Genomic DNA, 24,417 nt, shown 5'->3' with positions numbered 1-24,417 from the left:
AGCATATAATTGTGTGTTCTCTTGTTGCCCTGTGATAACCTGTGCTGCTCTTCAGGCTTCCACAACACCAACGCCCAGTACTTTTGAATACAAAGTATTGCTGGAGGGGATACATGTGCTGTATCTCAGTGTTCTGTCTGGGGCATTTTTGTAAAAACCACAATCAGTTTTATGACTGCATCAGAGCAATACCGTTCCTGTTTCTGTAGAAAGCACTAAGACTATGGGTCGCATAATTTGGGGGGATACTAATAACTTTTACAGCTGTCGGACCATGGAGAAGTTCAGCTGAGCAGAGCCCAAGTCCTGGGTTTTAATTTGAATGAATTTATTTCATTTTCAAGTTTACAAAATTAATGGGAAAACATTTTTTGATGTTATCAGTTATGCTCCACTGTCACAGGTTTTCTCTTTGCTTTCAGAAACTCACACAGCTTTCTTTGTTCTTGATGATTTGTGGCTTTAAAAAACTCTGGCCTACAAACCACAGAAAGCTACTCTATGCAACTGCACACTTCCTATTTGGTACCTAACTGCAGCTTACCCTAACCAGTCTAGCAATTGAACTGTGGATGAAATCCTCAGCAGGTGTAAATGAATGTAGCTACAATTACTTCAGTGGAGGTACGCCTATTTATATCAGCTTAGGGTCTGGCACTGTATGTCAGCATAGAACCCAGGCTTTGGGGAAACCAAAGGGCCATCCTTATATAAATTGTTAGTCGACAAAGAATTATCAGTATTTTTTTTATTAAAATGTCCGCTGTGACCTTGGGAGCATATTGAACATTCGTCAGCCTTGTCAGCTGTGACATACTTACTCTGAAATTGGAGCCTACAGAATACGCTTTTTGCATACATTTTAAGTTTATCTCTGACCTGTTAGGACCGTTGAATGAGATCCTTGTCCAATTAAAATCAGTGGCAAAACTTCCATTGACTTCATGGGGGCCAGGATTTAATGCTGACAGCTATTTTTTCATGCATGCTAGTTTTCTGTCCAATCCAAAATGTTAACATTTCATCTAAAGCTGGGGATGAATGTGAGGTCCAGTAGAAGCCTGATCCTGCAAGTCCCCTAGCTCAGGAATGCCACACATGGATGACATGCTCAAACCCTAGATCATTGTCCATAGTGGGCCAGAATTGACCTTTTAGATACCACCCTTGTGAATGGGGTAGGATGGCTCTGCATTACCCCACAAGCAGCACCAGGGAGCAAAGTGCCTCCCAAAGAACCACTGCATGCACCAGGAATGTACCTGTTGCTACACCCTTTCACTGAGTGTAGCATATGTTCGCATGCATGGGAGGCCAGTTCAAATGACTGGTGTGAAGTACTAGGGAGTCATGTCCGTGCTTCCTTGCACTCCCTTTGGAGTGAGGATGTTAGTGGGGAGCAGCCACTGGTCTCAGCACACCACAGAGATTGCAAATGTGGCAGGACCTTGTATGGGGGAAGACTGGACGGGCGGCTTCTTGTGCTTTTCATCTTCCATACATGCTCACAGAGGCAAGGCACAATCTGGCCCTAAGCATCTGCAGATCCAGTGTGATTTTATTCAAGAGCCAATGAGAGCTAAACACTAGTGATAGGTGGATCTTAAAATGTTTGGAAGTTCAGGTTCATGTGGGTAACCACCCCAAAAGTCTGGCTATCTGAAACTCATGGGTCTCTGATGAGGACAGGCTGCCAGTGAGATTTCCAGATCGTCCAGCTTCTGGTCATTCTGGAAATTGTATAATAGCAGTATTTTGGCACATCCATTTTCAGTCCTCATGAAAACATGGATGTGCCAGGGCTCAGCAGAAAGTTAGAAAATAGTGGTAAGGGATGTGTGGTGTGGCCTCTCACAGATCAGTCTGCTTTGTAATGACTATAAAGGGGATTCTTTCCTGAAGCTGTTGGACACAGGCAGGACCCTGGAGTTCTTTGTAGATCCCAGACTAGTGCTTGCAGAAATTTTTCAGGAGTAACGTTTTCCTGTTAAAAAATGTGGTTTTATTGAAATAGAAATTTTCCATGGGAAAAAGTTGATTTTTGATAGTTTTCTGGTTTCTCCTGATGGCAAAACTTCAAACACAATTTTTGTTCAGAATTGATGGTAGAAAATTTTCACTTCATTTTGTTTAGAAAATTCCTGAGGATAATCAAGTTTCATGACCAGGTCTATCCCAGACTGACTAAACGCAGTCTGTGCTGTCTAGGGAGACCACTCCAAGACTCCAGAAACCTGGATTATGCAGTTATAAAGGGACTGCTGACTACATTACAGAATCTTAACTGAACTTCCTTGAACTTTCTTGGTTCTGGATGATGGTTGGAAAAGAAGAGGAGGGTGTTTACTTTATTCATCTGGTTCATCCATCTTCAGCGATCACAAGTCTTGATGTTTAAAGCCAAAAAATACTTCTAACCACTCAGTCAGAAAAGTGACAGGAACATACCACAATGAACAGTACCAATTCTTTTTATCTCAGTCCTTCATCACATGTCAGCCGCTGGTCACCGGCTTTATGAAAAGTCAACTGGCAGGTGCTTTTGAGATTCAGCTTATTCGACCCCTTTTAATCATCACCATGGGAGTGGCTGCCAGAGCCCCTGATGAAACTGCCTGAAAAGAGACACTGGGTGTGGCAGTGGGTACTTCACAAGCTGGGGAAAAGCTAGCACCTTACAAACTCCCATTAAATACAGAGACTCAGTGGGAGTTCCATTGGGCTCCTAGAGAGTTCGAAGCCTTACTCCTTAGCTCCTGTATAGCCCTCTCACCCACGTTGTTATTTATGCATTTGTATCATTGTTCTGCCTATGAGCCCGTTATGGACGAGGACCACATTGTGTTAGGCTCTGTACAAACATAGAACAAAATGACAGTCCCTGCCCGAAAGAGCTTACAATCTAAGTACAATACTAATAGATAATAGATGGATACAGACAGACACAGATGAAGGAATACAAGTCAACAATGAGACAATATTGGTCAGCATGACAGGCAGTGGCCCCAGTACATTAGCAGCAGCATATAGATCTCAAAGCATTTGTCAAGATAGCACCTAAATTAAGAGGTGTCATCATAATTCAGAGCACAGAGAACTACTTAAATAGTCATTTATGATTTTAGTTTGCTATGATTTGGTAATTACCATATTTTGGAAAGCCCTGCAACATTTTTATGTAAAATCTTCCTAAAATGGTGAAAGTCTTTTACTTATTTGTTTATAATTGGAAGGATCAGGTTACTTTGGGGAAAATGTTTGGCTTTTTTCACTATGCTCCTATGCTGAGAATTTATTTATTTATACAATTTCTGTCAAGGGTCCTAGTTGAACTTTAAGGTCTGTCTTTTAAACCCCTGGAAACTGGAGTTTCTTACCAACAGTGTCATAGCTCTAGTTCTATATCACATACTTTTTATTTTGGGGTATGTTTGTTTTCAAGTCAGAGAGAATGATAATTGATCAATCCTTTCTTTAACCATAGAACAGGGCAGATTCAAAACTCAGATGTACAGGCAGAACGCTGTTTGAACTAGCTTGTGCTCCAGGTAGTTTGTGAGAAGCCTGAGAACTTTAACCCCAAAGTGATCTGTGTCTCTCCATGTTTATTAGCATGTAACTAATCATTCCCATTTCAGTTTCTCCAAATGGCTAATACTCATCATGTCATTTGTTTGTTGCAAACTGTTGTACAAAAATGGAATGGAAACCACACATATGGGAAATGTCACTATAATTAGGATGATGTATCTTTTTTTTTTTTTTTACAGATCAGTTTTGTAAATAAGCATCGAGTCATACACTTATAAAAACATATGGGAATGCTAAAGAAATGGAATAAAATGTAACGTGATCCTCTTCAAATGTACTTTAGCTCTCTGCATAAGAAACCATACCAGGACTGAGCAGCATGTAGTTTTGCAGCAGAAGAGGAAAGGAACTTTTCCAGTTCTTATTTGTCTTAATCATTTATCTTATAGCAGCATCTAGAAAACTAGAATGTGATTTGTATTTGGGACTGAATAAAAAGTAGCCTCAGTATTTGTTTGTGAATGTTTTTGAGGAGAGACGAATTCTCAGTTCCATTGCATTTGGGCCTAGTACATCAGGGTCCTATTAAACAGCCAGAGATTATGGTTACGTCCAACTCTGAGGTTTGAAATGGCTACACTTATTTTAGGAGCTAAGCGCGGTAGGATCAGGTCAGATAGACTAAATCCCATGTAGCTTACTATGGAGGGATGGTGTGTGGGGGGCGGGTTTTGTGGACAAAACTGTGAAGTAAGAGATTCTCTATACTCTAAATGGACAATAAAGATCCCATGGCAGTTTTCATAAGAGTAAATGTTTGACTTGGTGTCCTAAGCTAAAAATCCTCCCACCAGCCACTCATGCACCGTTGTGCAAGATATAATGTGTAAACAGTTGGTTGCTGTCCTCCAACCCAGACTCAAGTGCATTTTATTGGTGCTATTTGTATATATTGAGGTTTGCAACACTGGGATACTTCAGGATGAATGAATGTAAAATATATTGCTGCTACTATATAGCTGTTTCTTGTTTTATAGTTAGATTTTAAGCTTTTGGAGCTAGGAACTGTCTGTCTGTGCTAGGCACTGAACAATCATACAACAATGGGTCCTGGTCCATGGCTAGGGCTTCTAGGTGATATATATACACATACAACCCCCTCCCTCAACATTGTTTACATTATTGAGTGTGTGGGGGTGTGTAATGAACTTTTAGTTTAATTCCTCTTGTTAGGCCTATAGGAAGTTTTTGGGAGGAAGGGGTCGGGGAGAGAGGACATTTATAACATGTTTGTTATTTGCAAGGAGATATAGTTCCAGATGCCATGAATAAGTTGTATAAAATAGCAAAGAAGCACTTGTATTTTTAACGTTTCTTTAAATCATAGCATCTGAATAAAAGTAATATTTCAACAGAAGTAAATCTAAGCTAAAACACAAGTAATACATAATTCACAAAATAAGATCTAAAATAAATGTAATAGCCAAGTATGCATCTCTTGAAACCAATCACAGCACTCATGTAACATTTCACCGAGACACAGCCAGCTTGCGTGTAGACCACAATGGCACCTCCAAGTCTACAGCTAGTTGACTTTTTCAGTAGTGATTAGAATTAACAACACCTTTTGGTTAACTAACTTTACAGAGCACAATTAAAAATTATCTCCTAGGATGCTGTTCGTTGCACAATATCTTGTCACTCTTCGTTATTTATGTTTTTTTTGCTATAAGGAAAGTTTGGGGAGGGGGAAAATCCATTTTACAGTAAAGAGTTAATTCTGCCTTGTGCCTTTATACTGTATCCTTGTGACACTATCAACACAGTGGGGCTCAAACAGTTCTATCATCAATGTTAATTGAAACAGTAACTTAACATAGCACTGGGTTGCATCACAGCTTATGTTATTTCAGTATGTCACTGAACTGTCATCAAGTTCTGATGAAATACAGAGCCAGTGGCACTGAAACTTGAATACACACTATACAGAAGCACTACTAGTTTAACTCTGTTTTGCTTTTACACACCAGGCCACAAAACTTTATGGGCCAAATTCAGTCCTGGTACAAGCCCCATGCCATTCACTGGGAACTTCCCTAGACTCCCTGCTGCGTATATGGTGTTCAGGCTGCACTGTCCTTTTGGAATGTGCCTGATGTGCATGGCCTGTTCACTTGGCTGGTGTATGCGAAGGGGAGGGGTGGCCATGTGCACAGCTCCTATTGGTGGGGGACACCTTTAAAAATAGGTCCTTTTTAAGGTGTCTCAAATTGGGCCCCCAAAATCAATAGTCACTTTTTTGAAAATTTTGTCCCAAGGTTCCCTGTAGCCAATCCGCTACTGTGTCATTCCCTGCAAACTTCCTAAGTTTCATGAGCTAATGAACTAGTGTAATAAGTGTCCTGATTCTGGATTTATGTCTTTTCTCATTAGGTCTCTCTGTCCACTGGTGTGCAAATGGACATATTCCCCAGAGAAGGGCTGGGATGATAGTTTCTGGAAGGTGATTGGCTTAGAAGATTTGGTGGCAGATAAGTATGAAAAAATAGGTAAATGAAGTTATTTTAAAAAATTAAATCCATATCCTGTATCATTGTTTATTAGTTTTGTCAGCAGAAAAGTATCAGGCCTTACTGAAACTAGATATGAATGGGCAAAAAACTATAAGATTGGGTGCCCCGTGGTATATCTCCCAAGTATATTCTTTACCTGTGGATGCCATGAAATGTAGTGGTGGAAACCTTGTGATACAGAATTATTAATATTGCTGGAAGAATCACTTTGGGAAAGCTATTCTTAAAAGCATGACATCATCACATTGGCCAGTCAGCATTGTTTGATGGTTTGATATCATTTACTGATGTACTTGAATAGGTTCTTGGGGAGCTAAGAAGAAGCATGGGCACAGGAATTGGTCACTCCTGAAAACTCCAGCACTGATACCAACTTTCCTTGTGGCTTTAACAAAATCACTTCGGTCAAAATGTTCAAACATTTCCACTAAACTATTCTGATCATCAGAGACATACTGGCAGGGCTTGATTTTTTTCAAAGGTGATACCTACTGACATCTCCCATCAACTTCACCTGGAGTTGTGAGTTGGCTGCACTCCTGACAATCAGGCAGGCCCAAATGGTTTCAAAATGGCCACCCCAAAATTGAGCAATTTCTACAGCAGGCGCAGAAGAATATGGGAACCTTAGCACTTGAATTTGTTCAGTAAGCTTCTGACACTGGGACACCAGCCACTGTGCCAATGAAGATAATGATAATGGCTGTAGCTATTGTTATCATATTTTGTGACCTGCACCAACCATGCTTATGAAAGCTTTTGAGAAAGAACTTTCTCTGCTTTGTAGTGTCTTCATGGGGCTGTTTTACTTGTTCAGGGCCTAAGTTTAATTAGAATGTTAGCCTTGTAACAATACCTACAGCAAATATTCATTAAAAATCCATAATGTTAATTTACCAGAAAATTTCCAGGGTAACTTTATTAGACTTTCTCTGTTAAGTTAATGGACTTTTAATGGATGTCCTAAGCAGACATGTCATTAACAAGAATATTATGGTACACGAATTCAAATATGTCCATTCATCAAGTTAATCATCTGAAATTTCCTCTAGATTTTTTTTAAATGTCTGGCACTTTGAACAAGTTTCTACAACAGTTGCAGTGTAGTAACATGAAATAGAAATAATTTAGGAATGACTTGATAGCAGCAATGCAATTGGTAAATCTTTCCAATAGTCACAAATGGATGCTTTAAGTAATAGTCAGGCCTCTATGAAAGCCTCCCCTGTATAGCTTTCAACATCTCCACTGCTCATTAAAACATTTATACTATGGTATAAACCCTGTTAACAGATTTGAGCATTTAGTATTTTGAGATTTTTTAGCATAAATACAATTCCTATAACTCCAACCAGATGTAGCTTTTAGCAGATCGTTACTAAGCTAAAAGAACACATGCTGTAAATAAATGTTTGACCAGAAAATTGAACACCTCAGCAGCTGATGGTCTCATGGAAGAATATTTTTAAAATAAATTATTTATGAAGTGTAAGCTAAGGATCGAATACAATATTTATATGGTGCACTTCAAGGACAGTGCGAAGCAATTTACCATTTTAAGTAACTAAACATACATGTTTCAAATGATAAAGAAACCTTCAATAAAAAGGGCATGGTTGTAATGATGGACACCACATAAAAATGAGCAACACAAGTATCAGAACTTAGAAAGGCTAAAATCTTAAATTTCAACTATAATAATGTTTACATTTCTCTTTTCTTTGAAACCGGGTGTTCACAGATGAACTACATAGGGGATTGGAATCTGTTTTTCTCACTCAAACAGAGAAATGCACTGCTCCGTAAGTGGTTCCATTGACTTCAGTGGGACTATGGCTGGAGTAGTGTGCTACTCCGTAGGAGGCAAAGAGACAGAATCTGGCCCAGAGTATTTATAAGAGACTATGTGATGGAACTCAATGCTTCCCATAAAAGCAGCACATAAGGATAAAATGCTCATACACTCCACATACCAGGTGCGAATGTCAGTTACTTGGAGCCAAATTCTGACACCTTTGCTCACAATGAATAGTGTTTTGCTCCTTATGTGGTTACCCTGATTTTAGTGGGGCGACCCGAGGAGTAAAATGTTATTCAATGTGAGTAATGGTATCAGAACCTTGCCTGAAATGACTGGGAAGCTATGGCCACTCCTACAAGTTTGATCTAAATTAGCTTTTAAACAAAAATAACCCCAAAGCTGTTGAGCTTGCTGAATTTAGCCCTGTGTTAAGGTCCCAGGGTTAGATACTGGCTGTCCCTGTGTGGATGCATGAAAGGAGGAAGAGGGAGTAAGGAGCCCTCTGTGTTAATAGAAGCATGGAGGAAGGAGATGAAGTCCACCAGTGACTGCTCCTCTGCAACTGAAGGCAATTGATCTTGTGGGCTATGCCCATTAGACCTTAATGGATGGTTTCAGCTCAATCCTTGAGAAGAATCTAAAAGAAACAGCCATTCTAAAGTCCATGCGATATGCTCTAGGGAGAAATTCTTTCCTGGCCTTTCCATTTTTATTACTGTCATTCCCAGAAGTGCTGCTTCTGGACAGCGTACTTCTAGGAATTGGGTTACAGAGCCAGAAACTTCAGTTCTCTGGAATGGCATCACAGTTCATGAGCTGTTCTTTTTCAGGGGGTCTGCAGGCTGAGCACACAGGCTGAATGCATTGTTCGGCTGGGGAGAAGGTTGGATAAAGCGGTTGGGATGACCTCAGCTCTCCCTTTCTTTATTTCAGTTATTTAAGGCCTTCAGCATTGCCTGGAGATAGCTACCCCTCAGTTGACACTTTGCCTCCCTGCCGCGAACCTCAGCTGGACTGTAGGACTTCGAACCCCCCAGAATAGGACTGTCTTGTAGTGTGCACGGCTCTTGGTTACTTTGTTGGTGCCCGTATTGATTTTAAGTAGGGAAATAGAATCTACTGTATATAGACTTGGTTCCATAGAAGTAAATGGGAGTTCTGCCATTAACTGCAATGAGAGCATGGTCAGGCCCCAATTGCCCTTTAATTCTGTCTGCATTTATGCTACTTCTACAGGACGTAATCCCGCTGCAAGGTGCTGGACAGCCTCAGCTCCCATCGACTTCAACAAATGTAATAAATTCCGGAGCAGGTGTTTCCAGAAGATCCTACATGCAGTGTTGTAGCGTGTTGGTCCTAGGGTGTGAGACACAGGTGAGTGAGGTAATATCTTTTATTGGACCAAATTCTGTTGGTGGAAGAGTCTTGTCAACCCACAGGCCTTGGTCCAATAAAAGATATTACCTCACCCACCTTCTCTCTCTCTCACATGTAAGGCCCTATTTGAACTGCAGGATGATTGTCAAAAAATTGCAGCTGAGTTGTGGACAAGGCATGGAAAATTGTGGGAAAGTAATAATGGACCTTATTTGTGGTAATAAAGTCCATTGTTACTTTTGTGTGATTTTCTGCTGATGGCAGGCCAGGGCTGAGAGCGGGGTCTCCTGCAGTCAAAATTGCAGCGGAAGCCTAATATTGCAGAATCTGCCATTTCTGCAGTATCGCAAGCTAAGAAGGGCCTTACTTATATGCATATAGTAAAAGTTATGCATGACCCAAGGAGGGGAACAGGCAGTAGGTCAAAGTATCCTTGCAAACCCAGGAGCTCTGGAGATTGTAAAACCAAGCTAGAAAGCAATAAGGATGAGACAAGAAATGGGACACTGTCAAATTCTTCTTAAATAAATACATAAATCTAATTCCCCTAATAGAATTTCCCATTTGCTCTAGTGCACAATGTAGCCAGAACTCCACACCTCTATTCAAGGTTTGTTTATCCTAAATTCTTATGTGAACTTACTGTATTTTAATGCCATCACAATGCCACTGAAAGAGAGAGACTGGCGTTTTACTTAAATGCCTTTAATGCAGTTTGCTTAAAATCTTAGCAGCACTAAACTGTAATAGTTATTTTGTTGTCAAACAAAACAAAAAAATCAGGGGAAAATTAGCTGAGCCGCCTTGTATTGTTTACAGAAGCAAATTGTTGTTACTGAATATGGAATAGGCAAACACAACATGTTTTTCTAATCTCTGGTGAGAACAATATTCCCTCCAATGAGAGGAAACTATAGCTGGATAGTTATGACTGGAATATAAAACAGTATTTTTCAAGTGCCCTTAACATCCAGGACATTGAAAAGAATTTGTGGAAATTACAAGAGAATAGTTACTGTATGTTCTAAACTAGTGCATATTATAAAATATATTTTTAAAGGGCAAGACATTTAATGTATCCACAGTGTTGCTTGTGGTTTCATGTAATACGCTCCTTTTAGTTTCACTCTAGCTTGACATGTGACCTTGTTGAAAAGAGACCCTTCACTGTTGGCCTTTAGGATCTCCCCTGAACCTTTCCCACATCAAATGGTGGTTTCTGCTGTGAAAGTACCAGCCTTCTGACCTTTTACATTACCCAGAGCAGTTTGACTTTGCAGGGAATCCACACAATAGGCTCCTGTGGTCACTTCGGCATGTCTAGAGTTTACTAATCACATTGTTGAAGGTGTAGATTCATACGCAGAGTTGCTGCAAACTTTACTGACCCCATTAATGTGCCCACTGCAAACAAACAGTAGAGGACAGCTTGCATCGAAAACCCCCACAGACTCCAGCACTTATCTGCTGTGGTGAGATCGCATGATGAGCATCTTTTTGTGACATTATAAAACCTAGAAAGACATTAGCAATTCTGTTAAAAGGACTGTAGTACATGAAAATTTAGGTATTGAATTGTACAATGTATTGCGGGGGTGAGGGGCAGGGAAGCCTGATAAATTTTCACCACCATCTCCTACTTCAGGGGCCAAATAATTTTATATTGTATTGTAATAATTTATGCCTAACCTTCCCCACCCACCTCTTACCCCCCAGAGGATGGTGCATTTGTCTCAGAGAAGAAAATATTGTAGGTATTGTAGAATAGTTATGTCTATTGGTGTAGTAACTTATGTGTTTTGATGTTGACATATTGCAGTGATACTTTATAAATAGATATTTATTGTCTCTTCATCTGTGATGGAGCTACATGCTGATTTTACTATATTTATGTTCACACCAGACTGAACACTCTAAAACATAGTTCTGCCTGCTGAAAGATTATACAATCCTAGTTCCTAATGTTTTCAGAACCAGCTGTAAATAGAAACTTGTGGTCAGATATTCAAAGGTATTTAGGTATCTAAAGATGCACATAAGCACTTGGTGGGATTTTCAAAAGCATCTAAGCAAGTTAGGCTCCTAAGTCTGATTGATTTCAGTGTGAAGTGCCTAACCTGCTTAGGTGCTTTTGAAAATCCTACTTGGTGCTTAAATACCTTTGAAAATCTGGACCTTGCGCAAGTCACTCGACCGCCTTTCAGCCTAGCTACAGAATAGCGTGAAGAGCAGGACTTCACTGAAAACCAGATTTTCCAAGAGAGCTGACTTTTCCCAGATAAACTACACCACTGTGGTAAAAGAATGCTTAGAGAGGGATACTTTAACAGTAGCTACTGGAATCAAGGCATACTGAACCATGACATGTAAGAGAGGTATTAATCCTTTGTAATCCGGACCCATGTCGGGTAACTGGGTCCAGGAAATAAAGACCAGCATCTTTTGTGTGTAATATATTCATCACAGATGGTATAAAAGGCTTTAAGTCCTGAAATTAACATGTTTATAAAGATGTTTGTTGCATAATACCAATGTCATGATCCAAATAGGATATTAGGAAAGGAATGGGGTCTTGTGGTTAAAGCATAGGACTGGGAAACTTGGATATTTTAGTTTTATTCTTGACATTACTCCAAGCTTCCTTTGGGCAGGTTACTTAACTTCTCTCGGTCTCTGTTTCCTCATCTGTAAATAGGATAGTAATACTTCTTCGAAGGGATCGTCCTGCGTTTCACCAGCCTAGACTGAGACTGGCAGAAGTCATTCATCTCCTAGATTTTTGACCCTGCAGGGAACAGCATGAGCCAGGATCCCTACTGGCCATTATGCTTTCCTGTATATAAATGCCATCCTCCAAATGCTCCACCCAGTTCCTTCGTGACTGTGGTCAGCAGAGGAACTCCCAGTCTTCCACGATTTCAGCACTGCATCAGCCTGTCTCCACAGTCACTTTCTGTCATTTTTAACCTTGTCCAGCTGATTCTCAGATGGTTTTTGAGTTGATGCAAAGACTTTTTTTTTTTTCTCCCATGCTCCCTGCCTGTTTTTTAAGTGCTGCGGTGCTTGGGCTTGTCAGTTTGGAACCATGGCTCTGTGTTTCAGTGCAAAGCCTGGCACACTGCAGCCCTTCCTTGGCATTGTGGCACTCAACTCCAGAGCTTTGGAGTTTTTTAACCTCAGTGCTTTGATGCGTAGCCTTGGACACTTTGGCACACTGCTTTGGCACTCCGCCTTTGGGATCCTTGAATAGAAGGATCCACAGAAGAGCAAAGCAGGGTAGTTGTTTTTCTAAAAGTCACGCCATCCAAAAGTTATTTCATTTGCAGCACTTGCTCTTAGACTGAGAATAAATACAGCCTTGGGCGTAAGCAAGGGAGCTCGCACCATCAGTGACTGAAGCTGTTTTCTCACTATGTACAAGTTGAAAAAACTTGGAGCTAAATTTTCAAACATAGGTGTCTAACGGCTTGTCTAAACCATGTGGCAAAGGGCAGCGGAAGGGTATGATTTGTAAAGCTTGCTGACATGCTAACTGTCCCATCCTGGTGCGCTCTAAAAGGTACCCAGTTTGCATGATGTATCTTTTTAGGTCACACAAGCAGGGTCTACATGGGGCAGTGATAGCACAGTGCGTTAGAGTATTTCACAAATCACACCCCTGTAGTGCAGGGGCGGGCAAACTTTTTGGCCCGAGGGCTGCATCAGGTTTTGTACATGTGTATGGAGGGCTGGTTAGTGGAGGGGGTCGTGGCCTGGCCCCCATCTCCTATCTGCCCCCCTCCCCCCGGACTCCTGCCCCATCCAACCACTTCGTTCCCTGATGGCCCCCCGGGACCCCTCCCCCATCCACACACCCCCCACTCCCTGTCCCCTGACCACCCCTGGACCCCCGCTACCCCATCCAACCCCTCCTCTCATTCCTGAGGGCCCCCCCCCGGACTCCTGCCCCATCCAACCCCCCCGTTCCCTGACGGCCCCTCTGGAACCCCTGCCCCCTGACCACCCCCGGACTCCTGCCACTCCATCCAACCCCTCCCCTCATTCCTGACGTGCCCCCCCCGGTCCCCTGCTTCCATTCAACACCCTGTTCCCCCCTGACTACCCAGACCCCTATCCACACCCCCACCCCGTGACCACTACCCCGAACTCCCCTGCCCTCTATCCAACCCTTCCTGCCCCCTTACCACGCTGCCTGGAGCACTGGTGCGTGCCACCCCCACCACACAGCACAGAGCACTGGGTCAGGCTGGGGTCTGCAGCTGCGCTGCCCCAGGAGCCCACAGCCCCACCGCCCAGAGCATTGCGCCGGCGGCGGAGCGAGCGAGCTGAGGCGGCAGGGGAGGGGTGACAGCAGGGGAGGGGCCGGGGGCTAGCTTCCCGGGCCAGGAGCTTGGGGGCCGGGCAGGACGGTCCCATGGGCCGGATGTGGCCCGTGGGCCTTAATTTGCCCACCTCTGCTCTAGTGTGCTATACCGGCGCCATGTAGACAAATCCTATGTTGTGCCACTTCATGCATTCAAGTGAGTAATAGAGAATTTCTACTGGTTATTTGAACATGAAAATGTTAGGTGGATAAACACATCATTGCTTTTGCAAGCACCTGCTTCCCTATGCAGAAGTATAGTTATTGCACGCATCTCCAGGTGGTGCTGTTACACATAGTCTTCTAAATTCTTGCAACCAAATTTGTCTCTTGGAAAGAAATGCTGTTGTTGTTGTTTGGGTTATGCAGTGGCAGTGTTAGGAGAACTTGTTCTCTTCTGTGGTCTCTGATTAGAGTTAATTCTTGAGGCAGAGTTGCTCCTGGAAACTCGGCACTGGTGTTGGGCTGAGATTCCTGAAAGAAGGTGTTGCCCTGCTTGCTGTTTGAGCACCTCATTTCAGGACTGGTGTATAGGTGTAAATAAAGCAAGTTACACTGAATATAGCCAGGCTCTGCATCACTGATCTTTCCTCCACTGGGAAACCAACCCAGCCATCAGCTGCCACTTGACAGAGGGCTGACACTTATGTTAGAATGGGATACTGGAGTCAGAAAAAGGGGAAGCAATATACATTTACGTGTGCCACGTGGATAATTGCATGACCAAACATGTAATTGTTTGTCTGTATTTGTTCGCTATTACCTGTATTTTCTTGGGTGCAGCTTACATGCCTTTGTTTGAAAAGGTAACCCTTGGGATTTTCAGTTTGCTTGTGGACACACAGGAAGGAATACACAGCTGACACACTACCAGCAATGGTACCATAACAAAAGAACCATAAATAGGAAAGAGACCGGTACTGCCGAATAAAGATGGAGAGCACATGCTGCCTTGCATTGTTGTTTTTTTTCTTCACACATGGGCAAGGACACTATCAGTTCGTATTCATGGAGTTTCCTCTTCATTCTTATATCTGGGGGAGGAGACGTTCTTAAGCCTCCCATCCTCAAAAAGGGAAGGAGTTTAGCCCCTAGAGATCCCCCCAACCCAGAATTCAGTAGAGGACAAGGCCATTGTGCAGAGCATCTTTGTCTTCATACTGCTTCCTGACCACATCACCACCCTGAGCCTCCCATTCCATAGGAGCTATTGTTCAGGAGTTGAGCTCTCCCAGGCTCCTGTGCTGGCAGGTAACCTGGCCTTCTTTTCCTCTGGAGATGGAGTTTCCATTCTGGGTTGGGTGAATTGAACCAGTAATAACTGGTGCTCCAGAGAGTTGCCATTCCACCGGCCCTGCCCCTTTCCCATCCTTTCTAAGGCTATGGAGGCCACACACCACAGAACACATTGAGGGGCTGCCTTGAAGGTGAAGTCCTTCATTCTAGGCTTCTCTGATGCCAGTCCACCGGATTCTGCTCACAGAACCAAAAAAGAACAAGAGCCTTAAAACACTGAACTTTGCGCATGATAAAGAATAGTGAGTAAAAAACAAAGTTTTCTCAAAACAGATGATCCTATTTACATCTGCCCCCCCACCCACCCGCCCACAATAAGTTACAATAAGCTGCAATTTCAAAAAATTTTTAAAGGCTTGAATCACAGGATACTCAAATGTTTGATACTGTCAAAATCCACAGAATTTACAAGTGAGTAGTGCTCCAAAAATGCCAAAGTTTCTTTGACTTCCTGTAATTTCAGTCCATCCAAGAGCTGTAACAGCTAGAAAGGGGATGAAGTTGGCACCATACAAAGAGGTACTCTATGGTGACTCGTCCCTGAAAGCCTCAGGAACGGCTTTATAATCTGTGAGTCAGCAGGAGCAAGTTTGAGAGAGAATTCTTCAGAGGAGATTGTTAGGGCTGATCTCTCCTGGTAGGCTCTGTCATGCTGGTAAAGACACTGGAAGTGGAGAGGGAAGATTTAACTTACTGTCATGCTCTCATGAACCTGCATCAGCCGAAAGTAGGGAGGCTCTGCTTAATCATTTGGTGTCATGCACAGGAACTAGGCTGAATAGACTTCCCCCTGGAGACCAGCCAAATAACTTAATTCACAAGAAAGCAGGCTGGGTTTAAACTACTCTCTTGGAACTGATGTTTGTCTGTAGATGTAGTCTTCATTTTTTATTTTTAGGGGGGAGGGGTATTTGTTCCTTCTATATCTGACGGGCATGATTACATTCTTTCTTCATGCTGTAACAGTAAGTGGTGTTTTAGTTCATATTATGCCAACTTAAACTTTCTCTTCCTGTTAAAAATGAAATCCAGGAGCTTTTTATACTCTCATTTTCATATTTAGTAGACAGTGAAAGTTTAAATCAACACTCTTAGCAAAACCTTGCCTACAGCAATTACCACAGTAGCATTTTAACTTTAAATGATATAAGGAAGGAATAGAGTGTGAGAGAATAGCGGGGAAAGTGTTTCTGGAGAAATACGCCTCTTTGAGGAAAAAGATAACTGAGTGGAGGCATTTATCTCTTGCTGCAACCTTACTCCTTCCTGTCTCAACCCCTTTGTGTGATTTTGTTCCCCTTTCATTGTCATGTCAGAAATCAGACCCAGTCCTGCAATTGCTGCTCCCACGCAGAGCCCTTAGAATTCAATGGGACTCCATGTGGATGCAACAGTCAGCTTATCTGCTATCAGTTGTTCCCTTGGGACCTTAGTTTATCGTAAGCCCTTTGAGACAGGAACGGCTGTTGTAATGTGAGGTATCTAGCACATTTCTGGGTGCTGTGAAATAAATAAATTAGAACATAAGAACGACCATATTGGGTCAGACCAAAGGTCCCTCTAGCCCAGTATCCTGTCTTCTGACAGTGGCCAATGCCAGGTACCTCAGAGGGAATCATCAAGTGATACATCCCCCTGTCGCCCATTCCCAGCTTCTGGCAAAATTATCTTTCTGGGCATTTCTAAAGCAGCTATCACCATCGTATGTAAAAGCCACACATAGCATTCAAGGACTATGCTCACAAGAGGACGACATTACATGCGTATTCATTTCAAGTTGTCAGCTATCTGAGACCTTCACCTGAGTGGGGAAGTAGACTTGTCACTTCTTGAAATCAAAGGTATTTAGCTACTTAAGCCTTGGTTGGGGCATGATGAAGATCCTATATGCTGAACAGCTGCCTTTGAACATGTCAGGGGATAAAACTGACCCTTGCTTAACCATGTGTTTCAGTTAAATAGGGTTGTGATGTAATAGCTGCAGTACTTTCGTTTTTTTACAAGTCTGCACACTATTGTAATAGAAGAAGGGAATAACCAGCTAAAATGAATCCCCCCCCCTTCTCACTCTCATCTTTCCTCTGTTCATTTTGGCACATTGGTAATGTTTAAATATCTGTCTCTAAAACATTGTCCCATTTTTTTGTTTTCTTTTTGTTTTTGTTTTTTCATACAGTGGTAATAAAAAGACTGGCTTCCAAAAGTTCCAGATCAGAGGCTTTCTGCTGACCATCTGTCCTCTTCCTCCTCTTGTCTGATGCTTCCCCTTTCTGGTAATGCTTCCTCATCATCTTCATCTTCTTGCTTCGCTTGAGCCTACGCTTTCAACATAGGGACGTCTGTTTTGTGAGCACCACATAAATACAGAAAATAATTGGAAGTCTTTTTGTGGGAAATGAGGTTGTGCAGACATCAGACGCTTAGGTGAAGAATTCAAAAGGTTCTTTCAATAGCTGATTAAGTTTCATTTCTTTTGGATTTGAAAAAAAAAGGGTAATTAAATAATACTTCAAATGAGAGCTGCTCTCACCTGCATTATTAATAAAGAAGCAGTAACAGAAAGCTATCGGTTTAGTAATAATCCATAATTAATATGTGATAAATTATACATGCACCCCTAAATAGAGACTTGCAGTACTCAACATCCAGCCAAGTCACATAACCTACGATTTCAACAAATATAACACTAGTCAAATATATTGATGCCATTTGTTGACCCATAATATTTAAAGAGAACATTGATGATGATGATGATGTATTATAAGACACCAGGAAACTGTGTTAAAATGCAGTGAAAATGTATCTTCGTTATTTGCAGGTGAAAGAATGGGGACAGGAAGCTGAATTCATGTTGGAATGGGCTACACTTATTTACTAAACCATCTACACATGGCTAACTCACATATGTCTACAATCCTCCATCCATAAAGAGAGGGTTATGCTGCACTATTTAACCCAAATCCAGTTAACCAAAGCTCTGTTGTTTCCCTCAGGGTTTGGCAAGATCCTGTGCATGCCTACTAAATAAATGACAGGCAATACTTTAGTTTTTTCTGTTCTTCTTTTGCCAGGAATGTAGGCAGCATACATGTAAATCTTAGCCATCACCCCCAAGATATGCACTCACGAACTATAGACCTACTTTATTTTTCAGTTTAAGGGCTCAATGTCTGGTGTCCATATAGGTCATCTGACTTTGCCAATGCCCATGACTATCTCACCACCCCTATGTGTGTCTGCCTTTGGCAGTTATATGGCCCCCATTACTGTAGTAGCTGAGCTGAGATGTAGTAGAGCCAGAGACCTGGCCCATATGGGAGATTGGAGGCATGACACACCCCAAACTACAACTTCCATAAGGTACCGGGGCAGCTTAGGCAGACGCAGATTCATGTTGAATTGGCCCTAAACAAAACGTTTTGATCTGATTTGACAAATTAATCTGAATCACTCCCATCTGAAACATATTATTTCATTTCAGTTTTCCTGCTGGACAGTTGAAAAGTTTTGAAAAATTAGAATCTTCCCAAGGAAAACTTGGATTTTGCAGAAACTGCATTTTCCATTTAAAAAAATTGGAAGGGAAAATTCCTAACCAGCTCTAGATAGATGTCCACTCATTAGTAACATGGTAAAAGACATTAGTTTTAAATGTCAGCATAAATGAACTAAGGGACCCTTCGCTTCTAAATAAGCATGAAAATTAGGTGGTATTCTCCAGTCCATTGCATTCTATTCCCTTTTGTGCTCGTCAGCTGCATTTAACAATTCTTAAACAGTCACCTCAATATGTATACCTGGATTATATATATAGTCTGGATTAATTGGGTGAAGTCTGGTGTACATACTGTGCATTAGGTAAATGTGGGTTGAAACTGTTTATTCAGATGTTTACCTGTACGTTTGAGCTGTCTGAGTGCCTCTTTGGTACAAACACAGAACAAAAAAGACAATCCCTGCCCCAGAGAGCCTGCAATCTGAGTAATACTCTACCAAACATGGGGCAAGAGTAAGCCCATAGTTTAAGTGCAGTGGGATCTATGTGAATAGAAGATAGCGTTCTTTATGAAGGTCCTCCTTCCTTTGGCACTCTGCTTGTGCATCCTTTTATTTAACATGTAACTTTCCTGATTGTTCAGTGATTAGGGCTCTAGCTTAGCACTTGGGAGACCTGGGTTCCATTCCCAGCTCCATCACCGTCTTCCTCTGTGACCTTGACCAAGTCATTTAGTCTCTCTCTGCCTGAGTTCCCCACTGTAAAAATAAATCAAGATGGGGATAAGAATATTTCCCTACTGCACAGTGTTGTTGTAAGGATAAATACATTACAGAGTGTGAAGCGCTTTGAGATCTACTGCTGAAAAGCCAGGTAAGAGATGCATATTATTATTTCAAGGAAAGATCACTACATTTTGCTGATTGTTTTTCAATGAACATCATTTGGAAATTCCAGTCTACCAGGGTCCAAAGATGAGGCAGAACAGTCCTTTGGGCAGATTCATCTCCGAAGTCAGTGGAGTTAATACCGACGATGAAATTTAGCTCTTTAAGTTTTCAGGTGTAAAGTTAATAGAGAAAGGAAACTTTTCCTTTTGGTTTTTTACGCTTGTATTTTTTTCCACAGTTATGCAGCCAAATACAATTAAACACAAAATGCAACTGAGTTCTGCATGACAGATTAAAAGCTGCTCTTAAATGAGTGAATGTGTAAGAGCTGAGTCAGCTGAGGCCCCCTGCTGTGCTTTCCTTTTGTTATTTTTAAAAAGACTGGTAAGCAGTAAAAAGTCTGTTTCTGTTAAATATTAGTAAGATTCTGCACTGTACATTTTGCTTACTAAAGTGGACTGAAGACATATTGTTGTCTGCTTCGTGTATTGCGTCTGGTAAATAAGTGGTTGCTGTGGCAACTGCCTAGAAAGGTGGTGGGTCATTGGTACCACATAAATTCTTTAAACAAAACTAGATCGTAGCAAATTCCAGAGTTAGTCTTCAAGGAAGGATAAAAGAGGAGGAAAGGCTTCAAACGACTTTTTTCTTTTGTAAACTTGCTGTTCTACAGGAGGGGAAAAAACCCTACTAAAAATGAGTGATATTGTTCAAAATAAAAATGTGAAGCAAGGCAGTGCATTGAGAAGGGCTCTGGGTGTCTTAGTGGAACAGTTGTGTGAATGTGAAAGAAAGTTCTTTGCCTTTAAATAATTATGAGTCTGTTGTGTTAGGCTTAATTCTACAAGAGGCAGATGATTTGCACAAGTGATTACTTTAAACCAAAGACTGTACCCAGTCTCTTTGAAAAGACTCAACCAGGACACAGTACTCTCAGTGCCTGCCTCTGTTTGCAGAGTTCTCATCTCCCTCTCCTCCACTCTGACAATTTGCTTCCTTTGCCGTCCCTGAAAGGTGTTACCTATTGTTGGATTAGAAGTATGTGGTTGTTTAGCACTTTTTACTCTTGCTGTGGTACTTCTTTGCTTCCTAAGCCAGTGTGTACCTTGCTGTGTTGCTCTTGTAGGAGTCAACATCATTCCTCCATGGGGCTAATGTCTTTATTTCAATGGCAAGCCCACACCTATCATCTGTGCTTTACACAGTTACCACCTTTTAGAAACCAGCATTTTCAGTGGTTACCCCATCCTGATAGTGTTTGAGTTACCTCCTGACACCTTGTGCTTAAAATGGGAGATAAGCATGGTAACTGGGTGGTATCCCTTGGTAAATGTTTACTTAACTGTGACCATTGTGTTCCTATTCCTTGTGTGTTTTACTTCACCATTATGGATCCTTGCCCTTCCAAATTCTATGTACTTTGATGCTGAGCTGACTTTTCTAACTTCTCAGTTATTGTAAGCATATGGGTCACCATTCCTTCCCACTTCCCTGCACATTGGTGGGTAGAATCAAGGCTCTGCCCATTCCACACCCACTTACAGGTGCGTGGGTGGAAGAGCAAATTCCACTCTGAGGGATAAAGTCCTGGCCACCTGGAGCCTGTTTCCCTTGCACCCAGACTCGCTATGCAGACAGGGCTCTGTGGGTGTAGCTCACGATGCTTCACTGATCTCTAAGGCCTAGGGGTTGAGGTGGAGGGGAAAATACAGCATTCCGTCATTACCACACTCACAGCCGTCACCCAGCTGCTGGGTGACCAGGGGGATGCTTTCTTTCTCGGGCCATTACACTGGTCTACAATTTTTGAGAAGTCGTCTGCTTCAGAGATAAAATGTGCTATTTATTATGTATTTTGATGTGCTGAATTCAAATATGACAATTAAAACAACTGGCTACTGTTTCTAAGATATTTAAGTTTTTACATTTTATGTCTATGTATATTGTGTAGATGATAGAGTTTTAATCATAAATTGTAAACCTAGGTCTTTTCATGTGTTTATGGTTGCTTTATATGATATTTCACCTGTCCTGTTTATGTAACACTTTAAAAATCAGCAAAAGGGTTATATAACTAAAATTTATTATGAAACAAAAGGCAAAAAACTATTATGTACATAGTTTAGTCCTATTCAGTGTCTACTCGGCTCTTCTTGGCTTGTCTCTTGTATTCATTAAATGGAGCATCTCTTGTTACTGTCCAGCAATAGTCTGCAAGCATTGATGGGCTCCATTTGCCCTGATAGCGTTTCTCCATTGTTGCAATGTCCTGGTGAAATCGCTCACCGTGCTTGTTGCTCACTGCTCCGCAGTTCGGTGGAAAAAAATCTAGATGAGAGTGCAAAAAATGTATCTTTAGTGACATGTTGCAACCAAGGCTTTTGTATGCCTTGAGGAGGTTTTCCACCAACAACCTGTAGTTGTCTGCCTTGTTGTTTCCGAGAAAATTTATTGCCACTAACTGGAAGGCTTTCCATGCCGTCTTTTCCTTGCCATGCAGTGCATGATCAAATGCATCATCTCGAAGAAGTTCACGAATCTGAGGACCAACAAAGACACCTTCCTTTATCTTAGCTTCACTTAACCTTGGAAATTTTCCACGGAGGTACTTGAAAGCCGCTTGTGTTTTGTCAATGGCCTTGACAAAGTTCTTCATCAGACCCAGCTTGATGTGTAAGGGTGGTAACAAAATCTTCCTTGATTCAACAAGTGGTGGATGCTGAACACTTTTCCTCCCAGGCTCCAATGACTGTCGGAGTGGCCAATCTTTCTTGATGTAGTGGGAATCTCTTGCATGACTATCCCATTCGCAGAGAAAACAGCAGTACTTTGTGTATCCAGTCTGCAGACCAAGCAAGAGAGCAACAACCTTCAAATCGCCACAAAGCTGCCACTGATGTTGGTCATAGTTTATGCACCTCAAAAGTTGTTTTATGTTGTCATAGGTTTCCTTCATATGGACTGCATGACCAACTGGAATTGATGGCAAAACATTGCCATTATGCAGTAAAACAGCTTTAAGACTCGTCTTCGATGAATCAATGAACAGTCTCCACTCATCTGGATCGTGAACGATGTTGAGGGCTGCCATCACACCATCGATGTTGTTGCAGGCTACAAGATCGTCTTCCATGAAGAAGAATGGGACAAGAGCCTTTTGACGGTCACAGAACATGGAAACCCTAACATCACCTGCCAGGAGATTCCACTGCTGTAGTCTGGAGCCCAACAGCTCTGCCTTACTCTTGGGTAGTTCCAAATTCCTGACAAGGTCATTCAGTTCACCTTGTGTTATGAGGTGTGGTTCAGAGGAGGAGGATGGGAGAAAATGTGTGTCCTGTAACATTGATGGTTCAGGACCAGAGGTTTCATCCTCTTCCTCTTCCTCGTCTGACTCAAGTGAGAATGATTCTGGTGCATCAGGAACTGGCAGTCCTTCTCCGTGGGGTACTGGGCGTATAGCTGATGGAATGTTTGGATAATGCACAGTCCACTTTTTCTTCTTTGACACACCTTTCCCAACTGGAGGCACCATGCAGAAGTAACAATTGCTGGTATGATCTGTTGGCTCTCTCCAAATCATTGGCACTGCAAAAGGCATAGATTTCCTTTTCCTGTTCAACCACTGGCGAAGATTTGTTGCACAAGTGTTGCAGCATATGTGTGGGGCCCACCTCTTGTCCTGATCTCCAGTTTTGCAGCCAAAATAAAGGTGATAGGCTTTCTTAACCATAGTGGTTATACTGCACTTTTGTGATGCAAAAGTCACTTCACCACAAACATAGCAGAAGTTATCTGCACTGTTCACACAAGTACGAGGCATCTCTGCTCACTTTGGCTAAACAGAAATGTGTCCCTTTGCAAAATCAAACACTGACAAATAAGAGAGCACGACACTGTATGATTTCTAGAGCTGATATAGGGCAATTTGTTCAGCAGAGTGATGTAAGCTTCATTATGATTGCATCATCCATGACTTCTAGGAATAACATGATGCAATTCATATCATGCATGATGCAATACCAGCTTCAGATTGCATCATTCATTGTTTTGCCTAAAAAGCAAGTACTGTCCAAACCCAGTCATAGATTTATTCATAGATCCAGTCAAAGATGTATTTTAGTCATTTCTGGTTTAAATTGAGATCCCTTCCCTTTATAACTCACTTATCCTCCGCCATTCCCAAGTCAAGGGTCGTATATACTGACCCAATAGCACAACTTGAAAACTAGAGCCAATCAACAATTTTAAGCATCATTTTCTTTCTCAGTGACCCAGAACTAGTAAAGTTTGACTACATTTATTTCAGAAGCATTTTGGCTGTAGAGCAGTGTTATCCTTGCTGTTCTAGAGGAAGTGGCTGCCCCCTCTCATTTTCTCTCCAGTCTCTTTCATCTCATCCTTGCCTCTGCCTTCTTGCTGCTGGGTGGAGGAGAGGGATTTCTCTCTTCTCTTAACTGCTGGATGAGGAAAAGGAGATTCTCCTCTCCTGGCTGATGGAGAGGAAGAAAATGGTTGCCTCCCTTATCTGTCTCCTAGCTGGTAGGAGGAAAGGGGTCTCCATTCATCTTATTCCTGTAGCCCCAAAGCACTACATTCTCTTTCTTCACCAACAGGGGTTTGGCGTGTGTTTCTGAATGGCTTCTTATTGCCTTCCCCCCCCAGGCGTGGGAGGCGGTGGGAGCTGCACTGCTGGATCCATTTGCTCAGCGTTTTAGAGCGGGATTGCTTCTCAAGTTGGTCTGTCACTCGTTCTCCCTAGGTCATGCCAAGGGCTATGCCTAAAATCAGGCTCCAGCAGAACTGGCAATGTGGGAGTGATATGAGCAGATCTCTCATGCTGTCAGGAAGTGGCTTCAGTTAGGGAAGAATTATTCTTGCTCACTCTGACTTCTTCTAAAACCACCTGGGCATGTTGTGTGTTTAGTGCCTTTTTCTAAAACACAAAATGACTGTATCTGAAATTCACAACAAACCCACCTCCCCACACTCCACTCCAAAGGGGAAAACCATAATGTAGACTATTCTAATGAGCTTTCTGTTTCAAAGAAATCCATATGGTCATTTTCTACTGCTTACATCAGGAAAGA

General features: G+C 42.0%; 1 protein-coding gene across 5 annotated transcripts in view; it reads left to right on the top strand.

Moving 5' to 3' along the window:
- FGGY (FGGY carbohydrate kinase domain containing) overlaps positions 1-24,417 on the top strand; it is a 365,851-nt gene that overhangs the window by 230,326 nt on the left and 111,108 nt on the right. For all 5 annotated transcript variants that reach the window (XM_039486503.1, XM_039486506.1, XM_039486502.1 and 2 more), the window contains one exon: positions 5,965-6,080. In XM_039486503.1, coding sequence (XP_039342437.1) covers positions 5,965-6,080 — 116 coding nt within the window. The remainder of the gene's footprint in view (positions 1-5,964; positions 6,081-24,417) is intronic.

The sequence above is a fragment of the Mauremys reevesii genome, linkage group 8 (genome assembly GCF_016161935.1).
Source record: "Mauremys reevesii isolate NIE-2019 linkage group 8, ASM1616193v1, whole genome shotgun sequence".
NCBI lineage: Eukaryota > Metazoa > Chordata > Testudines > Geoemydidae > Mauremys > Mauremys reevesii.
The sequence above is the reverse complement of the archived record's forward strand: the minus strand, read 5'-3'. Positions and strand labels throughout refer to the sequence as shown.